The 19,664-nt window shown below is 49.3% G+C and overlaps 1 protein-coding gene across 1 annotated transcript in view; it reads right to left on the bottom strand.

Moving 5' to 3' along the window:
* LOC147672491 (anion exchange protein 3-like) overlaps nucleotides 1-17,896 on the bottom strand; it is a 392,095-nt gene extending 374,199 nt beyond the window's left edge. Inside the window, exons 1-2 of the mRNA XM_086947996.1 lie at nucleotides 17,799-17,896; nucleotides 3,166-3,350 (exon numbers count right to left, since the gene is read on the bottom strand). Coding sequence (XP_086804122.1) covers nucleotides 3,166-3,259 — 94 coding nt within the window. The 5' untranslated portion in view covers nucleotides 3,260-3,350; nucleotides 17,799-17,896. The remainder of the gene's footprint in view (nucleotides 1-3,165; nucleotides 3,351-17,798) is intronic.
* Between the last annotated feature and the right edge of the window lie 1,768 nt (nucleotides 17,897-19,664).

The following is a 19,664-nucleotide window of genomic DNA, read 5'->3' as shown; positions in this document are numbered from 1 at the left end:
AGGATTGTGACTGCTGCTTGACCAGGCCTTACATCCAAGTCAACCCCCTACCCAATGTTCACTCTCCCTCTGCAGAAAAACAATGGATGTGAAAGTGTAAGTGACTAATGCTCATGTGTCTAATACCTTTGGGTTGAGTTCCTCGTATATACAAACTGCAGAAAATGCACAAAGACGTAAAAAATAAAGCTGTAACATAAGGAAAGGCAAATAAATACCCATTTCCTGGCTGATTTGTAAAAAGTGAAATCAGAAAACCCGGATAAATTGTGACTTTCCCGCCTAAATTCTGTGATCTTAGGCAAATATTTTATTTCAACCAAACTCTTTTTTCTTCAGTGCTGCGTATGAAAGCCCTTTCAACAATATGAGTGCAGAATACCAGTTGTACACACACCTACTGCGCTTGATTCAATCGTCTGTATTTTGTTCTGTAATGATCTGGGCCATGTACTGTGTTTGCAGGATAATTGTCTTACCTTTTAATGCACTAATGGTTCATGTTTAAAAACTTGTGCACGGGGTCTAAGATCTGAGCTAGACAACTGTCTCGGCTCTGCGCTCCCTGTAAATCTATTGACTCGCCCACCTCTGTGTGTGTGCATGTGTGTGTGTGTATGTGTGTGTGAGTGTATGTGTGTATGCATGTGTGTGTGTGTGTATGTGTGTGTGTATGTGTGTGTGAGTGTATGTGTGTGTGCATGTGTGTGTGTGTGTGTGTATGTGTGTGTGCATGTGTGTGTGTGTATGTGTGTGTGCAGGTGTGTATATGTGAGAGAGAGTGAGTGGGGGGTGCATGTGTGTGTGTGTCTGCATGTGTGTGAGAGCGTATGTGTGTGTGTAAGAGAGTGTTGGTGCTTGAGTATGTGCATACATGTGTGCATGTGTGTTTGTGTGTGTGAGTGTGGGTGTATGTGTGTGCATCAGTGATTGTAGTGGACAGGATCTGAGGAGCACAACATGACCATACTTTTTAAAAGTTCGTAAAATAGTTCCCCTACTGTTTAGGAAAAGAAACCATCCCAGGATGGTGAATTCCTAGAGTTGAAAGGGTTCAGCTGAAAGGTAAGGCAGGGAGTCCCCTGTGCTGTGAAACAGAGGCTGGGACAGACAGCTAAACAAGTTACCAGCTGAGCTGTGAAGTGTGTGCTTTTAAAGGACAGTTATAGATACACGCACTGCACACATTGTGGGTATTACTAAAATCTGTATTTTCAAAGCCCTTTTTAGGTCTCGCGCCTAGCGTGGCAGTGCGCGTCACTGTCGCGCAACGAGAGGTCTCTTGAAGGGGGTATGAAAACTGCCCTAGGAATCGCACACGCTTGTGCCTGTGCTTTTCCTTTTGGGCCACGCTATTGACCTTTGCATGCGCCGCCCATGGCCTATTGGTGTCTATTACGCGCACCGCTGCCATGTGGTTCGCTTATTGTGCTCAGACACTGGCGCAATAATTGAAACCACATGGCTCGCTGTGGCGCGCGCGCGCTCTCGCACCTAGCGTTATTTTTCATTTCCAATTGTCATTATTTCTACACTCTCTTGTCTTATACAGTCCCAAGTTACAACGCAAGGGTAAAGGGAGAGACAGTTGCTATAAATCGATTTGCAAATTCTATACTTTTTTCGAAATACATTGGAGTTACAGGTCCTGAAAGAGTAGGATTGTGCTCTCTTCCATTACACATGACTGTGTTTTTCAAGGACGTGCAGCCGTGAAAATATTCTCCGCTGGGTGTCAGATGTCGCAGTGTACAGAGATGAATTTGGCAGTGGCGTAGCTAGCCCCCTGGCCGCTCGTAGCAGTCCCAGCGTGTGCTGCCCCGCAGCGGCCGCAGTGAAGAGCAGTTGGCGGGTGGTGGGGCTGGGGGTGCTGGTGAGAGATGCACTTCTCTGTTTTCTGCCGCAAACGCATTAGAGGGGGGGGGGGTTGCTAATACCGCCCGAGACGGTAGGTAAGAGCTGTTGGAGGCCGCCGCCCTCAAAACTCATGCCGCCTGGGGCAGACCACCCCCTTTCTTAGCTACGCCACTGGCATTTGGCGCTACCAGGTGGTTACTAGTACCGCTGCACGTGTTCCGGCACACATTTTTCTCTGGACCACTACCGAATGAAGCGACAGAGAGCAGGATGGGTTTTCCACACAACCTTCCTTGCTGCTCACTCACTTTGAAACTTGCAGGCGTAGCTGGCGTTAAAAGTGAAGTCATGCGAATGTGACGGCATCCTGTTGTTGGCTCACATCGGCAACGCAGCGTCCTTTGATAGTAGTCTTTTTGAGGTAGGTATTACATTCCAACAGGCTGATTAAACTCTTCCTACAATCTCCACCCTCACAATTGTCTTGTTTTGAAGAGCTGTAAATATGATTGCAATGCCGCGGACTGCAGCTGGGTACACTGCATGACATCACCGCGCTGCATTCCACAATACCTTCACAGCAGTGAAACCAGCCCGTTAGGCTAATTTATTTCTCCACATATCCCGCACACTCACCCTAGTCACACAAACATTTACAATGCAATAGGTCTCGCATTACTAAAAATTTGAGCTGTTGGTGTTGCAAATCATAATGCAACCCCAATAGCTCAGAATTTCGGTAATGCGAGACCTATTGCATTGCAAATGCTTATTTATCTCGAACAATTTTGTGTTTTTTGCAGCAACCTTTCTTATAGTGTGAGTAATGGAAGTTTAAAATAATGACTTGCATATTCACAGTGCTTTCTGTCACAGACTGGGACCTTGTAGCACTAAAGGTATACAAGCCACTGTTCTCCACTGCACCAGCTAGGATTCAGTTCTATGGCTCTCTGGTGCAGTATATTAACTATTAGATGGTACATAATGTACAATAGGACATTTCCCACTGATGAACTTAACTTGTATTTATTTTTCATTTAAGCTGTGTGTTATTTTATATGTACTTACATGAAGGTAAAAGGCCCAAAAAAGTTACAGAACATTTTGTCTGTTTAGGCCCGGCTTTGATCCCGCGCCCACGCTCACTCACCTCGCCTCCGATGAGCATAGTATCACAGTTCACAGACTTTTTTCAATGCACTTCAACCACTGATGTGCATGTGTGTATATGTATGTGTATATGCATGGTAAGTAAGTTCAAGTGTGTGTGTGTTTAAGCACATGTGACTTCGGCCGGTCTCTTACTTTTCATGTCGTCCAGGTCGGCGCTGACTAGCATCTGCGCCTCGGCCTCGTCGGTGGGCACGCGTTGGTACACCGGGCTCTCCAGGGCCAGCATGCTGCCCACGCAGACCCTCTCCTTCAGGTCATACCTGACCGCGCGGCTCGAGGTCTTCCGCTGGTCCCACCCTCCTTGGGTGTCATCTGGACTGGAGACAAAGATCCAGTGCATGAGAGGCATTGTACAAAACATACTAGCACACATGCTAATCACATGCAAGTGTACAAATCATACCTACATGTGTGCAGTGAAAGAACACACCTGTCACCACAATCACACTCTTAAAGCCACGACCTCTGCACCCAGTGTCTTGTATAGGGTGGGAACCCTCAGCAGTTCTCCAATAGTGTCTGCATGGGAAGGGCACTTCCAGCAGTCTCCCATAGTATCGGTATGCGGTGGGCACTCCCAGTGGTGCTCCCATAGTGTATGCATGTGGTGTACCCCCATATTGGCAGCACGGAATGTGCACCCCCCATTATCCTCCCATAGTGGCTGAAGCGGGTGAGCACCCTCAGCAGTTCCCCCATAGTGTCTGCCTGGGGTGTGAACCCTCAGATGTCCCCCATAGAGTCTTCATAGGGAGTGGACCGCCAGCGGTACTCCATAGTGAGTGCGGAGTCGTGAAGCACACAGCCAAACGGTGAGAAGAGTTCACCCCCTCGGATTACTCAACCCCAGAGGGTCTAGTAGTGAGGCCGGTGTCCTGAGCACACTGCCCGTCTGAGGGATAACTGACCAACCTTTGTTCAAGGACTCCCTGCCTCTGATACGCTCTACGCGTGGATGTAACACATTCTCAGGGGGAAAATAGGGTGCATGCAATTAAGGTTTATCAATTTATGGGATCATTCTGTATAATATTCCACGGTGGTATGTAGGTCATTGCCAGAATTACCAGAATAAATTGAATAGCCAGAATTTAAACTATTGTTCTCTTCCTCAAAGGCCGGCGAGCGGAATCCAGGGCAGACGTTACTTTATGACCAAAGCTGGTGGAACCAACAGTCTTTAATACAATGAAGACCTGTGTGGACGTAAACCACACAGACACCAGGTCACCTAACTGGTACCCAGTGAGCCCAGAGGGCCACTGAAGGAGGGATGAAGCAGACTCACAAGGAAGAACTATGGGGTACATTATCAAGAATGGAGTTAAGATTATTGCCGCTTTAGCGGCAGGAAACTGCCGCTAAAGCTGCGATAATGGGCTTGATAATATGCCGTAGAGAATTCCAATAGAAGCCCATGTTCACACCAGAACATGGGCTTCTACGGGAATTCACAAGGGCATATTATCAAGCCCATTATCGCCGTTTTAGCGGCAGTTTCCGGGCGCTAACGCGGCGATAATTTTAACGCCGTTTCTTGATAATATGCCCCTATGGCTTTTCGGTGCCGCGGGTACCCAGCAGGTCCATCGATAGCACCCTGCAGACTCCATGGCCCCAACTTCTCTCCACCCTCTAGTTCGCCCCGATTGTTCAATACCCCGGTTGGAAGACAATCAGCTCCACCTCCCGATACTAGGCCGCACACAGCCAAAGTTACACCTAGTCTGGGTCCTCGGAAAGCAGGTGGCAATATTTAACAAGTTTTAATTCGGGGGTAGAAGTAAACAAGAGGAGTTTAGCACCCACTCGGTAAGATCACCCATAAAACACAATGGTGTGACGCAACTTCTTGACCCGCTTCCAAACTGTCTCAGAAGTGCTACTTCAAAACAGTCAAGCTCTCTTGCTACTACCTGGCACCAATATGTCTTTAGGAGGGCCAGGTGTGGTGAGGTCAGTTTGTCCATCACAATGTGGGTCAGAAGGGAACAACCGATGAATGGGGAGTAGCAAAGGGGAGCCTCTCCATGGGAGGAGGCACCCTGTCAGGTACACATAGTTCAGGGCTCTTCACAGGCAATCCGGACACAGCGTCTGGTGCGTGTTGGAATGGGTCACACCAGACACTTCCAGTCTCTAACATGAAGAGTTGCAAATTCCGTAGATCCCTGAAAATGAGGCACAATGACCATTGCACATTGAGATGGGTTTCACCAGGCTATTCTGGTCATACACAGCAAAGAGTTGCAAATTCTGTACCTCAAGTTCAAGTTCAAGTTCGGGCATTTGTATAGCACACTACTCACCCAGTGGGTCTCACGCTGGCGGAAGGGGTACATTATTTGTCGAATAGCCAGGTTTTAAGTTCTTTTCTGAAGGAGATGTGGTTTTGAGTAAGGCGGAGGTGAGTGGGGAGTGAGTTCCAGGTCTTGGCAGCAAGGAAAGAGAAAGATCTGCCACCCATGGTGGATTTTCGGATGCGCGGGACTGCGGCGAGGGCTTGATTGGACGATCTAAGTTGGCGGGTGGGTTTGTAGAAGGACAGTCGAGTGTTGAGGCATTCGGGTCCTAGATTGTAGAGGGCTTTGTGTGCGTGGGTGAGAAGGCGGAAAGTAATTATTTTGTTGACGGGAATCCAGTGGAGGTCTTTTAAGTGTCCGGTGATGTGATCTAGGCGAGGGATGTCTAATATGAGTCTCGCTGATGCGTTTTGGATGCGTTGGAGTTTTTTCTGTAATTTTGTTGTGATTCCGGCGTAGAGGGTGTTTCCATAATCCAGTCGACTCGTGACCAGTGCGTGGGTGACAGTCTTTCTTGACTCGAGGGGGATCCAGCGGAAGATCTTTTTGAGAATGCGAAGTACCTTGAAGCAGGAGGATGAGATTGCGTTGACTTGTCTGGACATCGAGAGAGAGGAGTCTAGGATGAAGCCAAGGTTACGTGCGTGGTCTGTGGGAGTGGGTGCTGTGCCCAAAGCGGAGGGCCACCAAGAGTCGTCCCAGGCAGAGGGGGAAGATCCTAGGATGAGGACCTCGGTTTTGTCTGAGTTGAGTTTTAGGCGGCTATGTTTCATCTATTCGGCTACTTCTTTCATGCCTTCGTGAAGATTGGTTTTGGCGGTGTTGGGGTCTTTGGTGAGGGAAAAGATTAACTGGGTGTCGTCGGCGTAAGAGATGATGTTGAGGTTGTGTTGACGTGAGATGGGGGCGAGAGGACTCATGTAAACGTTGAAGAGGGTGGGACTGAGTGAAGATCCTTGTGGTACGCCACAGATGACTTCAGTGGCCTCAGAGTTGAATGGGGGAAGTCGAACTCTTTGAGTTCTCCCAGCGAGGAATGAGATGATCCAGTCCAAGGCTTTTCCTTGTATGCCGATGTTGCTGAGGTGTTGTATAAGGGTGCTGTGGCAGACTGTGTCGAAAGCGGCGGAGAGGTCTAGTACAATGAGGGCCACTGTTTCTCCATTGTCCAGTAGTGTTCGGATGTCGTCGGTCGCTGCGATGAGGGCGGTTTCGGTGCTGTGTTTAGCTCGAAACCCAGATTGAGATGGATCAAGGGAGTTGTTGGATTCAAGGAAGGCGGCGAATGGGCCGTGGGTACGTCCTGGGATGGTTTTGCAGCATTGTGGTGTGCGTCCGGGGTTGAGGGCGAGGAGAGTTGCGGCACCATATGTGATTTTAGTGGGTTGAGAACGGCGGGGACCAGGGGGACAGGCGCTGGGCGCGGTCCAGGCGTGGACAGGCGTAGACGGGCTTACCTTTGGCGCACTTTTGGCGCGACTGGGGCGCAATCGTCGCGCGTGAACGCTGCGCGTAGGTCTTTCTGACATAAATGGAGAAGTGGAGGGGGGCAGAGCGTGGGAGGGGGAGGCGGGAGCGTAGGGGGAGGGACGGGCTGCAGGCACAATAAAATGGACGAGACAATAACAGGAGAACAGAACGCTGTGATGCGAGCTGGCGGTGGAACACACGGGCACAATTTACAATAAATAAAATATTAAAGCAATCACAAGTGAAATATGTTCAACAGGCAAAGCAATGCGGAGCGTTCAAAGTTTAAGAACTAAATAGACACAAAGCAATGCGGAGCGCTACGCAACAGAGCGGGTGCCAATTCAATTGAAATAAATTTAAAGAGTGGCAGTGGTGGAGGAGCAGCGCTACGATACCAGTCACAGCGCTATGGGATTCGGGAGGAAGGGTGGAGCGACCGCTTCACACGGAGTCAGGCTGGTCACAGAGGTTCCTCAGCCGGGCCGTTCCTGGTGATTCGTGGGTGGGAGGGGGAGCTGGGAGGCGGGAGCGTAAGGGGAGGGACGGGCTGCAGGCACAACAAAATGGACGAGACAATAACAGGAGAACAGGACGCTGTGATGCGAGCTGGCGGTGGAACACATGGGCACAATTTACAATAAATAAAATATTAAAGCAATCACAACTGAAATATGTTCAACAGGCAAAGCAATGCGGAGCGTTCACAGTTTAAGAACTAAATAGACACAAAGCAATGCGGAGCGCTACGTAACAGAGCGGGTGCCAATTCAATTGAAATAAATTTAAAGAGTGGCAGTGGTGGAGGAGCAGCGCTACAATACCAGTCACAGCGCTATGGGATTCAGGAGGAAGGGTGGAGCGACCGCTTCACACGGAGTCAGGCAGGCTCCATGGAAATGAGGCACAATGTATGGTGCTCAATGAGACAGGTTGCATCAGACCAGTCCAGTCACACAAACGCCGATGCATGTTCAGCAGAGCCACATAGGATATAATTAGGTAATACTCTGGGTACACCCCGAAATCCGAGGGTTGCACCCTATGAAGCGGACACCACACGCAATGAGCATGCAGTTTGCATGTCGCACAATAGAAGGCGTATAAGAAACAATTTCCAACAGGTATCAATTTAAGGCAGTTCAATGATGCATGCAGTCAGCATTACATATGAAAGAAACAAGGAGATTCGTGCGGTTTAAGAGCTTGTAATTCACCAATTCATAAGGGGCGTTCCACATGGAAATACAGTTAAGCAGCACTGTACAGAGGGAATCATGTGACAACCCGAAGGCACTCGGTGAATAGTGATATATACAATTGGTGAAAGGTGATGATGCAAGTGCTGAACGTGAACAGCGTGCGCGGCGCAAGGTGATAAAGAAATACACAGTGTTGGCTCAGCAAGACTTAGTTTTAGTCACTTTAGTCGTAATTTCAACATTTTTCAGGAGCCAAAAACGTTAGATGCGCCATAGATTTGCGCTGTGATGTCGACGGCGTTTCGATCCCCATGAGTCGGGATCCTCTGCAGGACAGGGTTGTTGGGTTCAGGAAGTGCTTGTATATATAAAGCCGGGCTGCTGAGTCGTCTAGGCGAGTGGCCGGAATTGCAGCGAGTCCCGTCTGTGTTATAAGCAGACCGATGACCGCGATGTTCCTGGGTCCATGGGTGAGGCTTGCGAAGGCGGGGGCGGGTTGGGAAGGACAGTGCCTGAGTAAATCTAAGCGGCTGAGCTGCCCCCATTCACTGCGAGCCGTCCAGCCACACCGAGCCTTTGTTGCACCCAGCCGCTTAGATTTACTCAGGCGCTGTCCTTCCATACCCCCCCCGCCTTTCGCAAGCCTCTTTCCAGATCACTCTTTAGCTGCCCTCGGCCAAGCACTTCCTGAACCCAACAACCCTTTCCTGAAGATGATCCCGACTCACGGGGATCGAAACGCCGTCGGCATCACAGCGCAACTCTATGGCGCATCTACCGTTGGGAATTGTTTCTAATACACATTCTACACCCATCCCGACGTAGTTTATGGGTTTTACTTCTGTTGTTCTTTCACAAGAGGGTCCGCAACCAGTGAATCCGTTCGCCACCACTAGATGCTTAAGAGTGCCACGGTCCCTGCAACACGGAAACAACACGCCTCACAAGATTTCTGGGGCTCCGTACTAGGCAATCCGGTTCACACCATGGTACCAGTTTGGATCCAGTAGCCAAGGTGTGCACTTGAGAGGGCAACCCTCTCCAGATGGCACAGGAAGATGGTGTAGGTACCCCAGGGGAGATAATGTCTGTTCCAGAGATCACACTTCAGCAGGTCCTCGGCCCAGGCCAGCATCTATTTCAACAGTAATCCTCCATGTGCACACGGAGTCCTCTGACAATGTGCACCGTACCGTCCCGGTTCTCAGGTCCATGTCCCCACAAGCGTATCCCACCCTTAACTGGCGAAAGGCCTCATAGATGTACTGTTGTGTGTCTTTGAAGTCGGGATGTTTTAGGGGGTTTTCCCTTTGAACCACAGATGTCTTCCCTAAATTGTAGGCCTCACTGCCATAGGTCTTGGATGCAGATCTTAATTTTTAGTGGAGCCATGATCCGGCCCCTAGAAGCTAAGTGTCACAACCTCTATTTTTCATCTGTCCCATTCGACCCTCAAAAGGCAGAAGTCACAATTCCTGTGAGATATCCATGTGTCATGGCTGTTGGCTGGGGGCACAGATGTGCTCCCCCGATCCCTGGTGTCCACTGAAGCCAGGCACCACAGTTCCAAGACTCTTGGAGCACAGAAATGTCAGTATTCTATACACGGGAGTAAATAAAGAAGAAGGCTCCTGGCTGTATAGAATCACCTTCACAAGAACAGACCCCCCGAGGAGGCGGCCGGTGACCTGACTTAAAGACTCCAGATAAAAACTGTTGGATGGTCCCTGCTAAATACACACCAAGGTGCAACCTTCACGTAGGACCCCATGATTAAACAGGTGTCTGCAACAAGAAGCCAGTCAGATGCTTCTAGCAAGGCATTTATGAAGCAGCTGGCCCAACTCTAAGTCCCCCTGATAAAGTCACAAAAGCATGTGGAACTCAGTCCACACATTTTCAAGTTAGGACATTTAAGGAAATACAACAGACAGAAACTGTTTTTCTTAACATCCACATAGTGTCCATAAACTCAACAACCCTGAAGAAGACCTTCCAGAAAAACACTAAAGGCCCAACCTGAAGGTCGAAACGCGTAGGAACACTCATAAACAGGGCCAAGAGCTACCATAAACTGGTTCATTCTGTGCACAAATTTGTGCACTATGATATATGGAAACTAGGATCTCATCCTGTTATTAACTCATGTTCTGACCCCCACCACAAAAAGGCCAAGTAGCATTGTCTAGCACTATATGTAAGAGTACTGAAGCGGCAAAGGTCCCAAAGATAATAAAATGTGGAACACTAGACATGCAACTTCATGTGTTTTGCTGTATGTTTTTTTAATGTAGTCTTTACAAGTATTTAAGAAGTGTTGTCTTTCTTTTTTTTTGCTTTCTATAAGTCTTGTCCCAGATGAATCCTCTGCATGTATTCAATAAGTGTTGTTATGCAATTTTTGCTTTGCACAAGTCTTGTCCCTTGTCATTATGTCCGTAAGTGTATACTATGTTCTCTTAAAAAATCTTGTATTAAAAAAAGCAAAGAAAAAATGCTATGATTTAAGAAGAAGGATTACTGCTTTATTCTATGGAAAATTACTAAAAACAACATACATCAGCGTGATATACCTGAGTGTACACCCCTGTTGAAAAAATAACAGGTCAAATCAAATACAACATAAGGAACTATACTTTGGTTTCTTCTTGTTGGACTTGGCCCTTTTTGCAGGTTCATCCCTAAACGTTATACCTTTCTCCTAGCAATTTCTCTGACATGGTGTTGATGGTTTTAGGCCTCTGGGAACTTTAGCACGGCTGTCCAGTGTAAAGTGTGTGTACTCTCTGTGTTACATTTGGTAAGATTGGTGTACACCTGTTTGGCCTACTTAATTTACCTGTCAGTCCCTTGTAAAGTGGTATCTCATATACCCAGGGTTGGTAACCTAAATGCTACTGGTGACCTTGCAGCGTTGATTGCGCCACCCACCAAATAAGCCTTTCAAACCTACCTCTGGCCTCTGCCATCGCAGGGCTTGTGCGTACAGTGTTACTCTGCTGTGATGTGGCACCTAAAGTGTGTGCCATGCCTGTGACCCCCCTTTCTTCTACCTGTCAGTCACCCCTAAGATAGGCCCTAGCTAGCCATATGGGCAGGGTGCATTATAGGTAAAAGATAGGACATGTACCTTAAGTCTGTGACATGTCCTGGTAGTGGCAAACAGCAAATGTGGTTTCTCACTACTGTGGGGCTGCCCTCCCATAGCAATGCATTGTGAATTCCCTGATAAGTGTTTCAGTGGTAATTCCTGATATGAAAGGAGCAGAGTCGTCATGTTTAGAATATTTTGAATGGTCATAATAAATGCTGCACAATGGTGTGCGCAGATTTATAATAACTATTTTTGAAATGCCACTTTTAGAAGTTGGCATTTCTCTGTGCTATGTGGCTGCCTGATGTGAATTGCACGTCTGGCTTTTGAGTGACAGGGGCTGGAGAGGTGTGTGTGGCTCTAGGAGGGGCAGAGTGAGTCAGCACTGGGCTGAATGGGACATCTACATTTGGAGAAGTGGAAGGAGAAGTCCCTGGTCCCTGAATAGGTCTGTGTCTAGCCTGTACAATGCTGGCTCCGCCCACTGTGGTGTGTCTGATCCCCGAGCCCCCACCTGACAAATGGAAAGAGGAGCCTAGTAAGAAAGTGCTCCAATTCCTCCCTGAACCAGTTGCATCTGGTTCCCCCAAGACCTGCACTGCAGACAAAGGAGAATCTGGGTATAAGTATAGGGGCTGTGACCCCATGTTTGGTGTGCTGTTCCTGACTTGGGTGCATGCTGCTGCTGGGGCCCAACAAGAACCGCCATGGGCGCTTGACCCCTGCTTGAGGGCCCTGTGTGCTGGCCTCCCTGGGCCCAGCTATGCCCCATGGACCTAAAAGAACTTTTTGCTTGGACCTTATTCTTTTTAGGTCCAGGATTGTAGCGCCTCGTGAGCGATTTGCTATGTGCTTCTGGAGGGAGCTGGTCTCTGCAGCACTGGGCTGCATCGTGAGCGCCGGGGAAATCCTGGCAAAGGGATCCCCCGCATTTTTTGATTAAGTGGGAGCCTACCCCGCATTGATGCTTACTTCAGCCGCTGGTTCCCACCCCGCGTTTACCTTTATTTTCGCGGGTACCCACCCCACCTTGATGAGCATATATTTGCCTCGCGGGTGCCCACCCCGCTTATTTGTCTTGTGGGTGCCCACCACACATTGAGGAGTTTATATTGGCCTTGCGGGGGTCCTCCCCACTTATTTACTTTGCGGGTGCCCACCTCGTATTTGAAAATCTCCAACCGGGCCGCCCGATCGAGCGCGGTAACCCAGAAGCCAGGCAAACTGCCTGGTGGGTGGCAGGGCCTGCCGCATGTCGCCGGACGTGAGATGGGCTCCTGTGAGTTAAGGGAACCTCCATGCGCGCCACAGAGGATCCTCGGTGCCTGTCGCCAGTCCAGGGGAGGCCAGAGAAGATCTGAGTTCGGGACCAGCAAAGTCAGGCGAGAGTCCCTGAGGAGTGGAGGCTCTCCAGTGCATGCTGCCTGAGACCAGAGGAGCCCAGAGAGTCCTAGTGAGTGGGGGCGACATGTGCACATTGTTAGTGCCTGAGTGATATCGCCGTTGCGGGCCGCTCCAACAAAGGGGGCATTTTCTTTCACATGGCACACGGAGGAGCCGGTCAACAGGGCTCCCCCATACCCAATAGTGCCAGTGCCTCTTTAGCTCACAGCTGCACCGCACCAGCGTGGGCAGCTGAAACACTGGCCTTATTTGTTTATAGAGTCCCAGTCGGGCTCTCAGGGCACAGTCAGTGCCAGTGCCCATGTCTTACTTCACAGCTGCACGGCCATTAGCGACAGCTGCAACGTTTAGGCCATCATTTCTTTGGGGGCATTTTTGATGAGACTGGAGTGAGATACACTCCTCTGCCCCAGCGCAATTGCTCACTTGTGAATTCTGCGGCATTGGCAGCCCAAGCGCTGACATTATGGACATAGGACATTTGAGCCCAGTGAGAAGGCCAGTTGACCAGGGGGACTGTGTTAGGTTGATAGGGCACCAGGCCCTAACGTGATTTATGTGATGCGCAGGAAATGTGATTATGCACCCTGATTGATGCCTCTACTGTGTTTATGATTATGAGGTTTTGCATAATGTGTTTATGCTTGTGAGGTTATTTTCTACTATGATTTATGCCCCTAATGTGATTTATGATTAGGAGGTTAAGGTCTAATATGTTTAGGCTTATGAGGTTGGCGCATAATGTATTTTACGCCTGATGTGATGCTGATTGCATAGTATGATTTATGTTACAGGATATAATGCTGAGTACGGTGTTTTGCCAGTAATTACTGGTTGTGTTCTACAATTACTATTTTCACTTTGTGATGGTTCCGACAGTGGTCCCATTGGCCCTGTCATGTGCATATATTCCCCTGTAAATATTGCCTAGCGCCAGTTGGCTCAGTGTATATTGTGTGATTACTATTCTAATATGTTTTATGATAATACAAAGGCTATTTTCATACATAACCTTGTGTGGAGTTCCTTTTGTGGTGTGCCAAGTATGTTGCTGCTGAGTGTGTGTTCCGCCAAAGCTTTACACCTCCGGGATAAGCCTGACTGCTCGTGCCAAGCTACCAAGGGGGTGAGCAGGGGTTATCTTCAGCGTGTAACTCCCTTGCCCAGACTAGAGTGGTGGTTTCTGCCTGGCTTATGCGCATGTCCTAGCCAACCAGAGATCCCATTTCTAACACTTCCCTTAAACAGAAATGTGATTGATGGTCTGGGAGGCACGCCTTTTTTAATTCTCCGTGTATTGATTCTAGCCTTCACAGTCCACAACTGAATCACTCCCCCGTAAGATACATAAAGTATTCTATAAGTGGCATTCCTAAGCGAGTTATGCAAAAAAAAACTTTATCAATGGAAAGAGTTTGGCATGGTGAATCCATTGATATGAAACGTTATGAGGCTGCCCCACTGCAATCCACCACTGCAGTGCAAAGTATTGTCAATCACAGGCAACATAGGTGTGGGTGCCCACTCACAGTGGCCGACACTGGCTACCCTCAAGTGATACCAATGCACACCCACCGGTCTGCAATGACAGATATGCCCATGTTTCTGAACATGGAATCAACACCATTTCTCAACACGGATAGGAAGGGAGCATGCACTTTCACACCGTAATTGTGGTGGGAAAGGGTCCAAATCTCAGAGGCCACATAAGAAAATCAGCAAAACCTAGGTGGAAAAAGCAGAAACATTCCGGGAACCTCTACCAGACGAGTATCAGGTCCAACATGGCCCCTCCTCACTCCCTCCCCCCAGCCGACAGTGAAAAGGTTCTATCCGGCTTCGCGGTAGTCCTGCTAACAGGGCCATCTGCATTGGAGTGGTTGACCACCTCAACAGTTTTGGATTCTCACCCCTCATCTCCATTAGCCACCTGAGGGGTTGATTGTCTATTTGAACCAAGAAGTGTGTGTCTCAAACAAATACAGCTGCAACTTATTCTGGGCCCAGACAAAGGTGTAGGCTTCGGTGCTCCACCACCTCTCCTGTGGGAGTAACTTCCAGGAGATGAAGGCTACCGGCTGGTCTAAGCCCTCCTTGTTCAGTTGAGAAAGTACCACCCCGATACCATGTTCAGTGGTATCCGTCCGAACAATGAACTCCCGGGGGATGTCCGGGGCCAGGAGCACAGGCACTCTACATATGGACTGTTTGACGGAGTCAAATGCCGTTTGGCAGGCCTGCGTCCAGATTTCATTGCTGGACTGCTTATTTGAAGTCAGCTCCGACAAGGGGGTCGTGCTGGTGTCATATCCCTTGATAAACCTCCAGTATTACCCAGCAAGGTCCAAGAAGTCCATGATGCCCATTGGGGATTTGGTGGACTACCAGGCCAGGATAGCTTCAACCTTGGCCTGCAGGGGTTGCACCTTACTCCAGCCCACCCGGTTTGCCAAGTACACCACTGACTCCTGCCCTATCTGGCACTTACTGGCCTTGATAGCCAGGCCTGCTTGCTGCAGAGCCTGAAATACTTCCTGGAGTTAAAAGAGATGATCCTCCCAACTGTTACTGAAGACAGCAAAGTCGTCCAGATAAGCACCTGAGAAGACCTCCCTCACAGCAAGGACCTGGTTCACCAGGTTCTTGAAGGTGGTGGGGGCATTCTTGAACCCAAAGGGCATGACCCTGAATTGGTAATGCCCTTCCGGAGTGGAGTAGGCAGTTTTTTCCCGGGCTCCCTTGGTGAGGCTGATCTGTCAATACCTGGAGATGAGGTCGAAAGTACTGAAATACTGTTGATCAACTCATCTGCCGGCGGAATCGGACGGGCATCCATCCGGGTCACTGAGTTCAGACCTCAATAGTCCACAGAGAACCTTTGTTCAGGAGTGGTGCCCACCGAGGTGGTTTTTGGCACCAGTACCAGCTGACTGGGCCAGAGTCTGTTGGAGGGTTCTATGGCCCCCAACTCAAGCATTGTAGACACTTCCGCCTTGATCACCTTATCCGACAACCAGTAAGATTTGCGCTTGATGTTGAGGTTGTCGCACGTGTCCACGTCATGGGTGCACAGGTAGGTCGTCCCCAGGGTAAGGGAGAACAGAGAGGGTAGCTGTCCAAACACTTGCTGGCAGTCACTCTGCTGGTCAAGAGTTAGGGTGGGGGGGGCGGGAATACTCCTTCCATCGACCCATTTGGCTCCTTGGAGTCTAGGAGATCAGGGGGAGGCTCACGCTTCTCTTCCTCTGTTCCATCTGTTGCCAGTAGCATGATAACCTCAGACCTCTTAAAAAGTGTGGGTTGAAGCGATTGACGTGCACTACCCATCTGGGTTATATTGGGGTCTGGAGATCCACCAAGTAGGTCTAGATCCTCCATCACCCACACTTTCTGTCCTGCTGTCAATTCCACGGAAGTGGCGTTCTTGTCGTACCACTCCTTCATGAGGGACCTCATGACATTGTGGGAGGTTTACTTCCACAACCTGCCTATTTGGCTCCTGAACACCAGCATGTGGCTTAGTACATCCCAGGGGGTTCTCTTGGGAGACTGCTCCCAGCCTTCCTTGACCAAACTCAGAGGTTCCGGACTGGATGCCCAAACAGGAGTTCAAAGTTATTAGACCCCACTCCCTTCTGAGGGACCTCCCAATAGGCAAACAACATAACATAACATGTACATTTGTAAAGCGCACATATCACCTAAAGGTCTCAAGTAGCTGAATAACAGATATATATTGTTACCCAACTCTAAGGTACTCATTTTATCGACCTCAGAAGGATGAAAGGCTGAGTGGACCCGCCAGGATTTGAACCTGTGACCATGAGGTCGAACACAGGCCCATACAGTGGATGGATTAGTCCACTGTGCCACCGGACCCAGCATACAGACATGGCAGGAGCACTTCCCACTTTTTCCCTTGGTGTTCACCAGAGCTGCGATGGAAGGTTGGACACATAGTGCCCAGAACCAGGGGTACAAGTGCACCCACTCTAGACTAGACATGTGCTTACTAATACAAGTGTCAATGTGATGGCAGGCGGCACTTGCAATAACGTGCGCCAGCAGTACGGGTGTGCACCTTTGGCTGACTGAAATGGCAGGCTGCTCAGGAGCGTAATCACATTAGATGCCAGTGCACATCCAACGGTCAGCAGTGACAGACTGGCACATGTTTCAGAACATTGAGTCAGAGCCACTTCCCAACACGGGTAGGAAGGGTGCTTGCACTATCAGTGTATTTACAGTGGGAAAGTGCCCGGAGGCCGCACAAGAGAATCAGCAAAACCCATGCGGAAAATGCAAACAAATTAGGGAAATCCGTCCTGACAAGTATCTGGTCCAACAGTATGTATGTGTGTATGTATGTATGCATGTATGTAAGTGTGCATGGTATGTATATATGTATATATGTATGCATGCATATGTGTATGTATGCATGCATGTGTGCATGTATATGTATACAAGTATGTGTGCATGTATGCATGCATGCATGTATGTGTACATGTATGCATGCATGTTTGTATGTATGCATGCATGCATGTATCTATGTATGTATGTATATGTGCATGCACGCATGTATGTAAATGTACATGTATGCATGTGTGTATGTATGCGTATATATGCATGCATGCATGTATGTATGTATGCATGTGTGCATGTGTAAAGTGATATTTGTAGAGCGCAAACCCAGCTATAGATCAAGATTCATTGCAGTGAACAGAACCTTAGAACATTTTATATCAACATTGTGGACCTGGTTTCTTTTTACATTTATGTGGACCTCATAACTTTGAATTTAACACCATTGCCACTATCGGATAAAGAGTTCAATTTATTCAAATTTTTTATTTAAATAATGTTGCTGATATGGTCACTTTTTCTTTAATTGATTTAAGTCAAATGACTATTCGCAGACCACCTAGGATGAACACTGGGCCCCTGCACACACACGGCTGGCGCTGTCGTGTGCTGCTCACCGTCTTCTGATTAGTTTAGCCCCACTCACTCACTCACTCACTCACTCACTCACTCACTCACTCACTCACTCACTCACTCACTCACTCACTCACTCACTCACTCACTCACTCACTCACTCACTCACTCACTCACTTACTCACTCACTCACTCACTCGCTCGCTCACTCACTCACTCACCCACTCACTCACTCACTCACTCACCCACTCACTCACTCACTCACTCACTCAATCAGTCACTCACTCACTCAATGCTTGACTAGTCTGACTGCAGACCAGCTTCAGGCTGTGGGTGGGAGAGGGATGAAGAACATACCTTCCTTCTGGGTCCTGTGGACTGGAATCAACTGGTGGATGTTCTGAAGTCTCACATTCTGGCCGATGAAGACTGTCCGACGGTGGGAACGTCAACGACTCTTCGTCACTTCCAATGGAAAACTAGAGGATCCAAGAAGAATCAGTTAGATGAAAGCCACCCTGCTGGAGAACCCACCTCTCCTGCTCCCACCCTAGCGCTTTGAGTACACAAGAGTCACTTCATTGAGAAACCAAGACTTGCCCAACCAATGCACATGACGTCACACTGTTTACCCAAGCCTACACCATACAGCTCACCCAGCATCATCTGCATTCATGAATGTCAACACCAGTGCGTGCAACCCAACAGTGTTCACCACACGGACACACTCATGACATTACAAAGGTTGACAGTCTCTCACTCCACACACAGGTCACCACTCACGATGGCCAACACAAGGACAGGGTCATGACCCTACAAAGATTGGCAGCCTCTCACACCACACATAGGTCGCCACTCACGATGGCCAACACAAGGACAGGCTCATGGCCCTACAAAGATTGGCAGCCTCTCACACCACACATAGGTTGCCACTCACGATGGCCAACACAAGGACAGGGTCCTAAAAGCTTGTCAGCCTCTCACACCACGTACAGGTCACCGCTCATAGTGGCCACCATAGGGACATGCTTATGACCCTACGTAGGCTTGCAGGCTCTCACATCATGCACAGGTCCCGATGATGTTAGCCCCCACAAGGACAGGCAAATCATCTCACAAAGGTTGGTAGACTCTCACACCGCACAAAAGTCGTCGCTCACAGTGGCCACCACAAAGACAAGCTCATGACTCAAAAAGTTGGCAGCCGCTCATACCACACACAGGCCACAACTCCTGGGGATCATCACAAGGACACGCTCATGACCCTACATAGATTGTCAGCCTCTCACACCGCACATAGGTCGCCGCTCACAGTGGCTACCACAAGGACACGCTCATGACCCTACATAGATTGGCAGCCTCTCACACCGCGCACAGGTCACCCCTCATGTTGGCTACCACAAGGACATGCTCATGACCCTACATAGATTGGTAGCCTCTCACACCACACATAGGTCGCTGCTCACAATGGCCACCACAAGGACACGCTCATGACCCTACAAAGGTTGGTAGCCTCTCACACTGCACATAGGTCGCCACTCACGGTGGCTACCACAAGGACACACTCATGACCCTACAAAGGTTGGCAGCCTCTCACACTGCACATAGGTCGCCACTCACGGTGGCTACCACAAGGACACACTCATGACCCTACAAAGGTTGGCAGCCTCTCACACTGCACATAGGTCGCCACTCACGGTGGCTACCACAAGGACACACTCATGACCCTACAAAGGTTGGCAGCCTCTCACACTGCACATAGGTCGCCACTCACGGTGGCCACCACAAGGACACACTCATGACCCTACAAAGGTTGGTAGCCTCTCACACTGCACATAGGTCGCTGCTCACGATGGCCACCACAAGGACACGCTCATGACCCTACAAAGGTTGGTAGCCTCTCACACTGCACATAGGTCGCCGCTCATAGTGACTACCACAAGGACACGCTCATGACCCTACAAAGGTTGGCAGCCTCCGACACTGCACATAGGTCACTGCTCACGGTGGCCACCACAAGTACAGGCTCATGACCCTACAAAGGTTGGCAGCCTCTGACACCGCACATAGGTCGCCGCTCACGGTGGCCACCACAAGTATAGGCTCATGACCCTACAAAGGTTGGCAGCCTCTCACAACGCACATAGGTCGCCGCTCATGGTGGCCACCACAAGGACATGCTCATGACCCTACAAAGGTTAGTAGCCTCTCACACCACACATA

The sequence above is a fragment of the Lissotriton vulgaris genome, unplaced genomic scaffold, assembly GCF_964263255.1.
Source record: "Lissotriton vulgaris unplaced genomic scaffold, aLisVul1.2 SCAFFOLD_1073, whole genome shotgun sequence".
Classification (NCBI taxonomy): domain Eukaryota; kingdom Metazoa; phylum Chordata; class Amphibia; order Caudata; family Salamandridae; genus Lissotriton; species Lissotriton vulgaris.
Note: the sequence above shows the minus strand (reverse complement) of the source record. Positions and strands in the feature narration are given on the sequence as shown.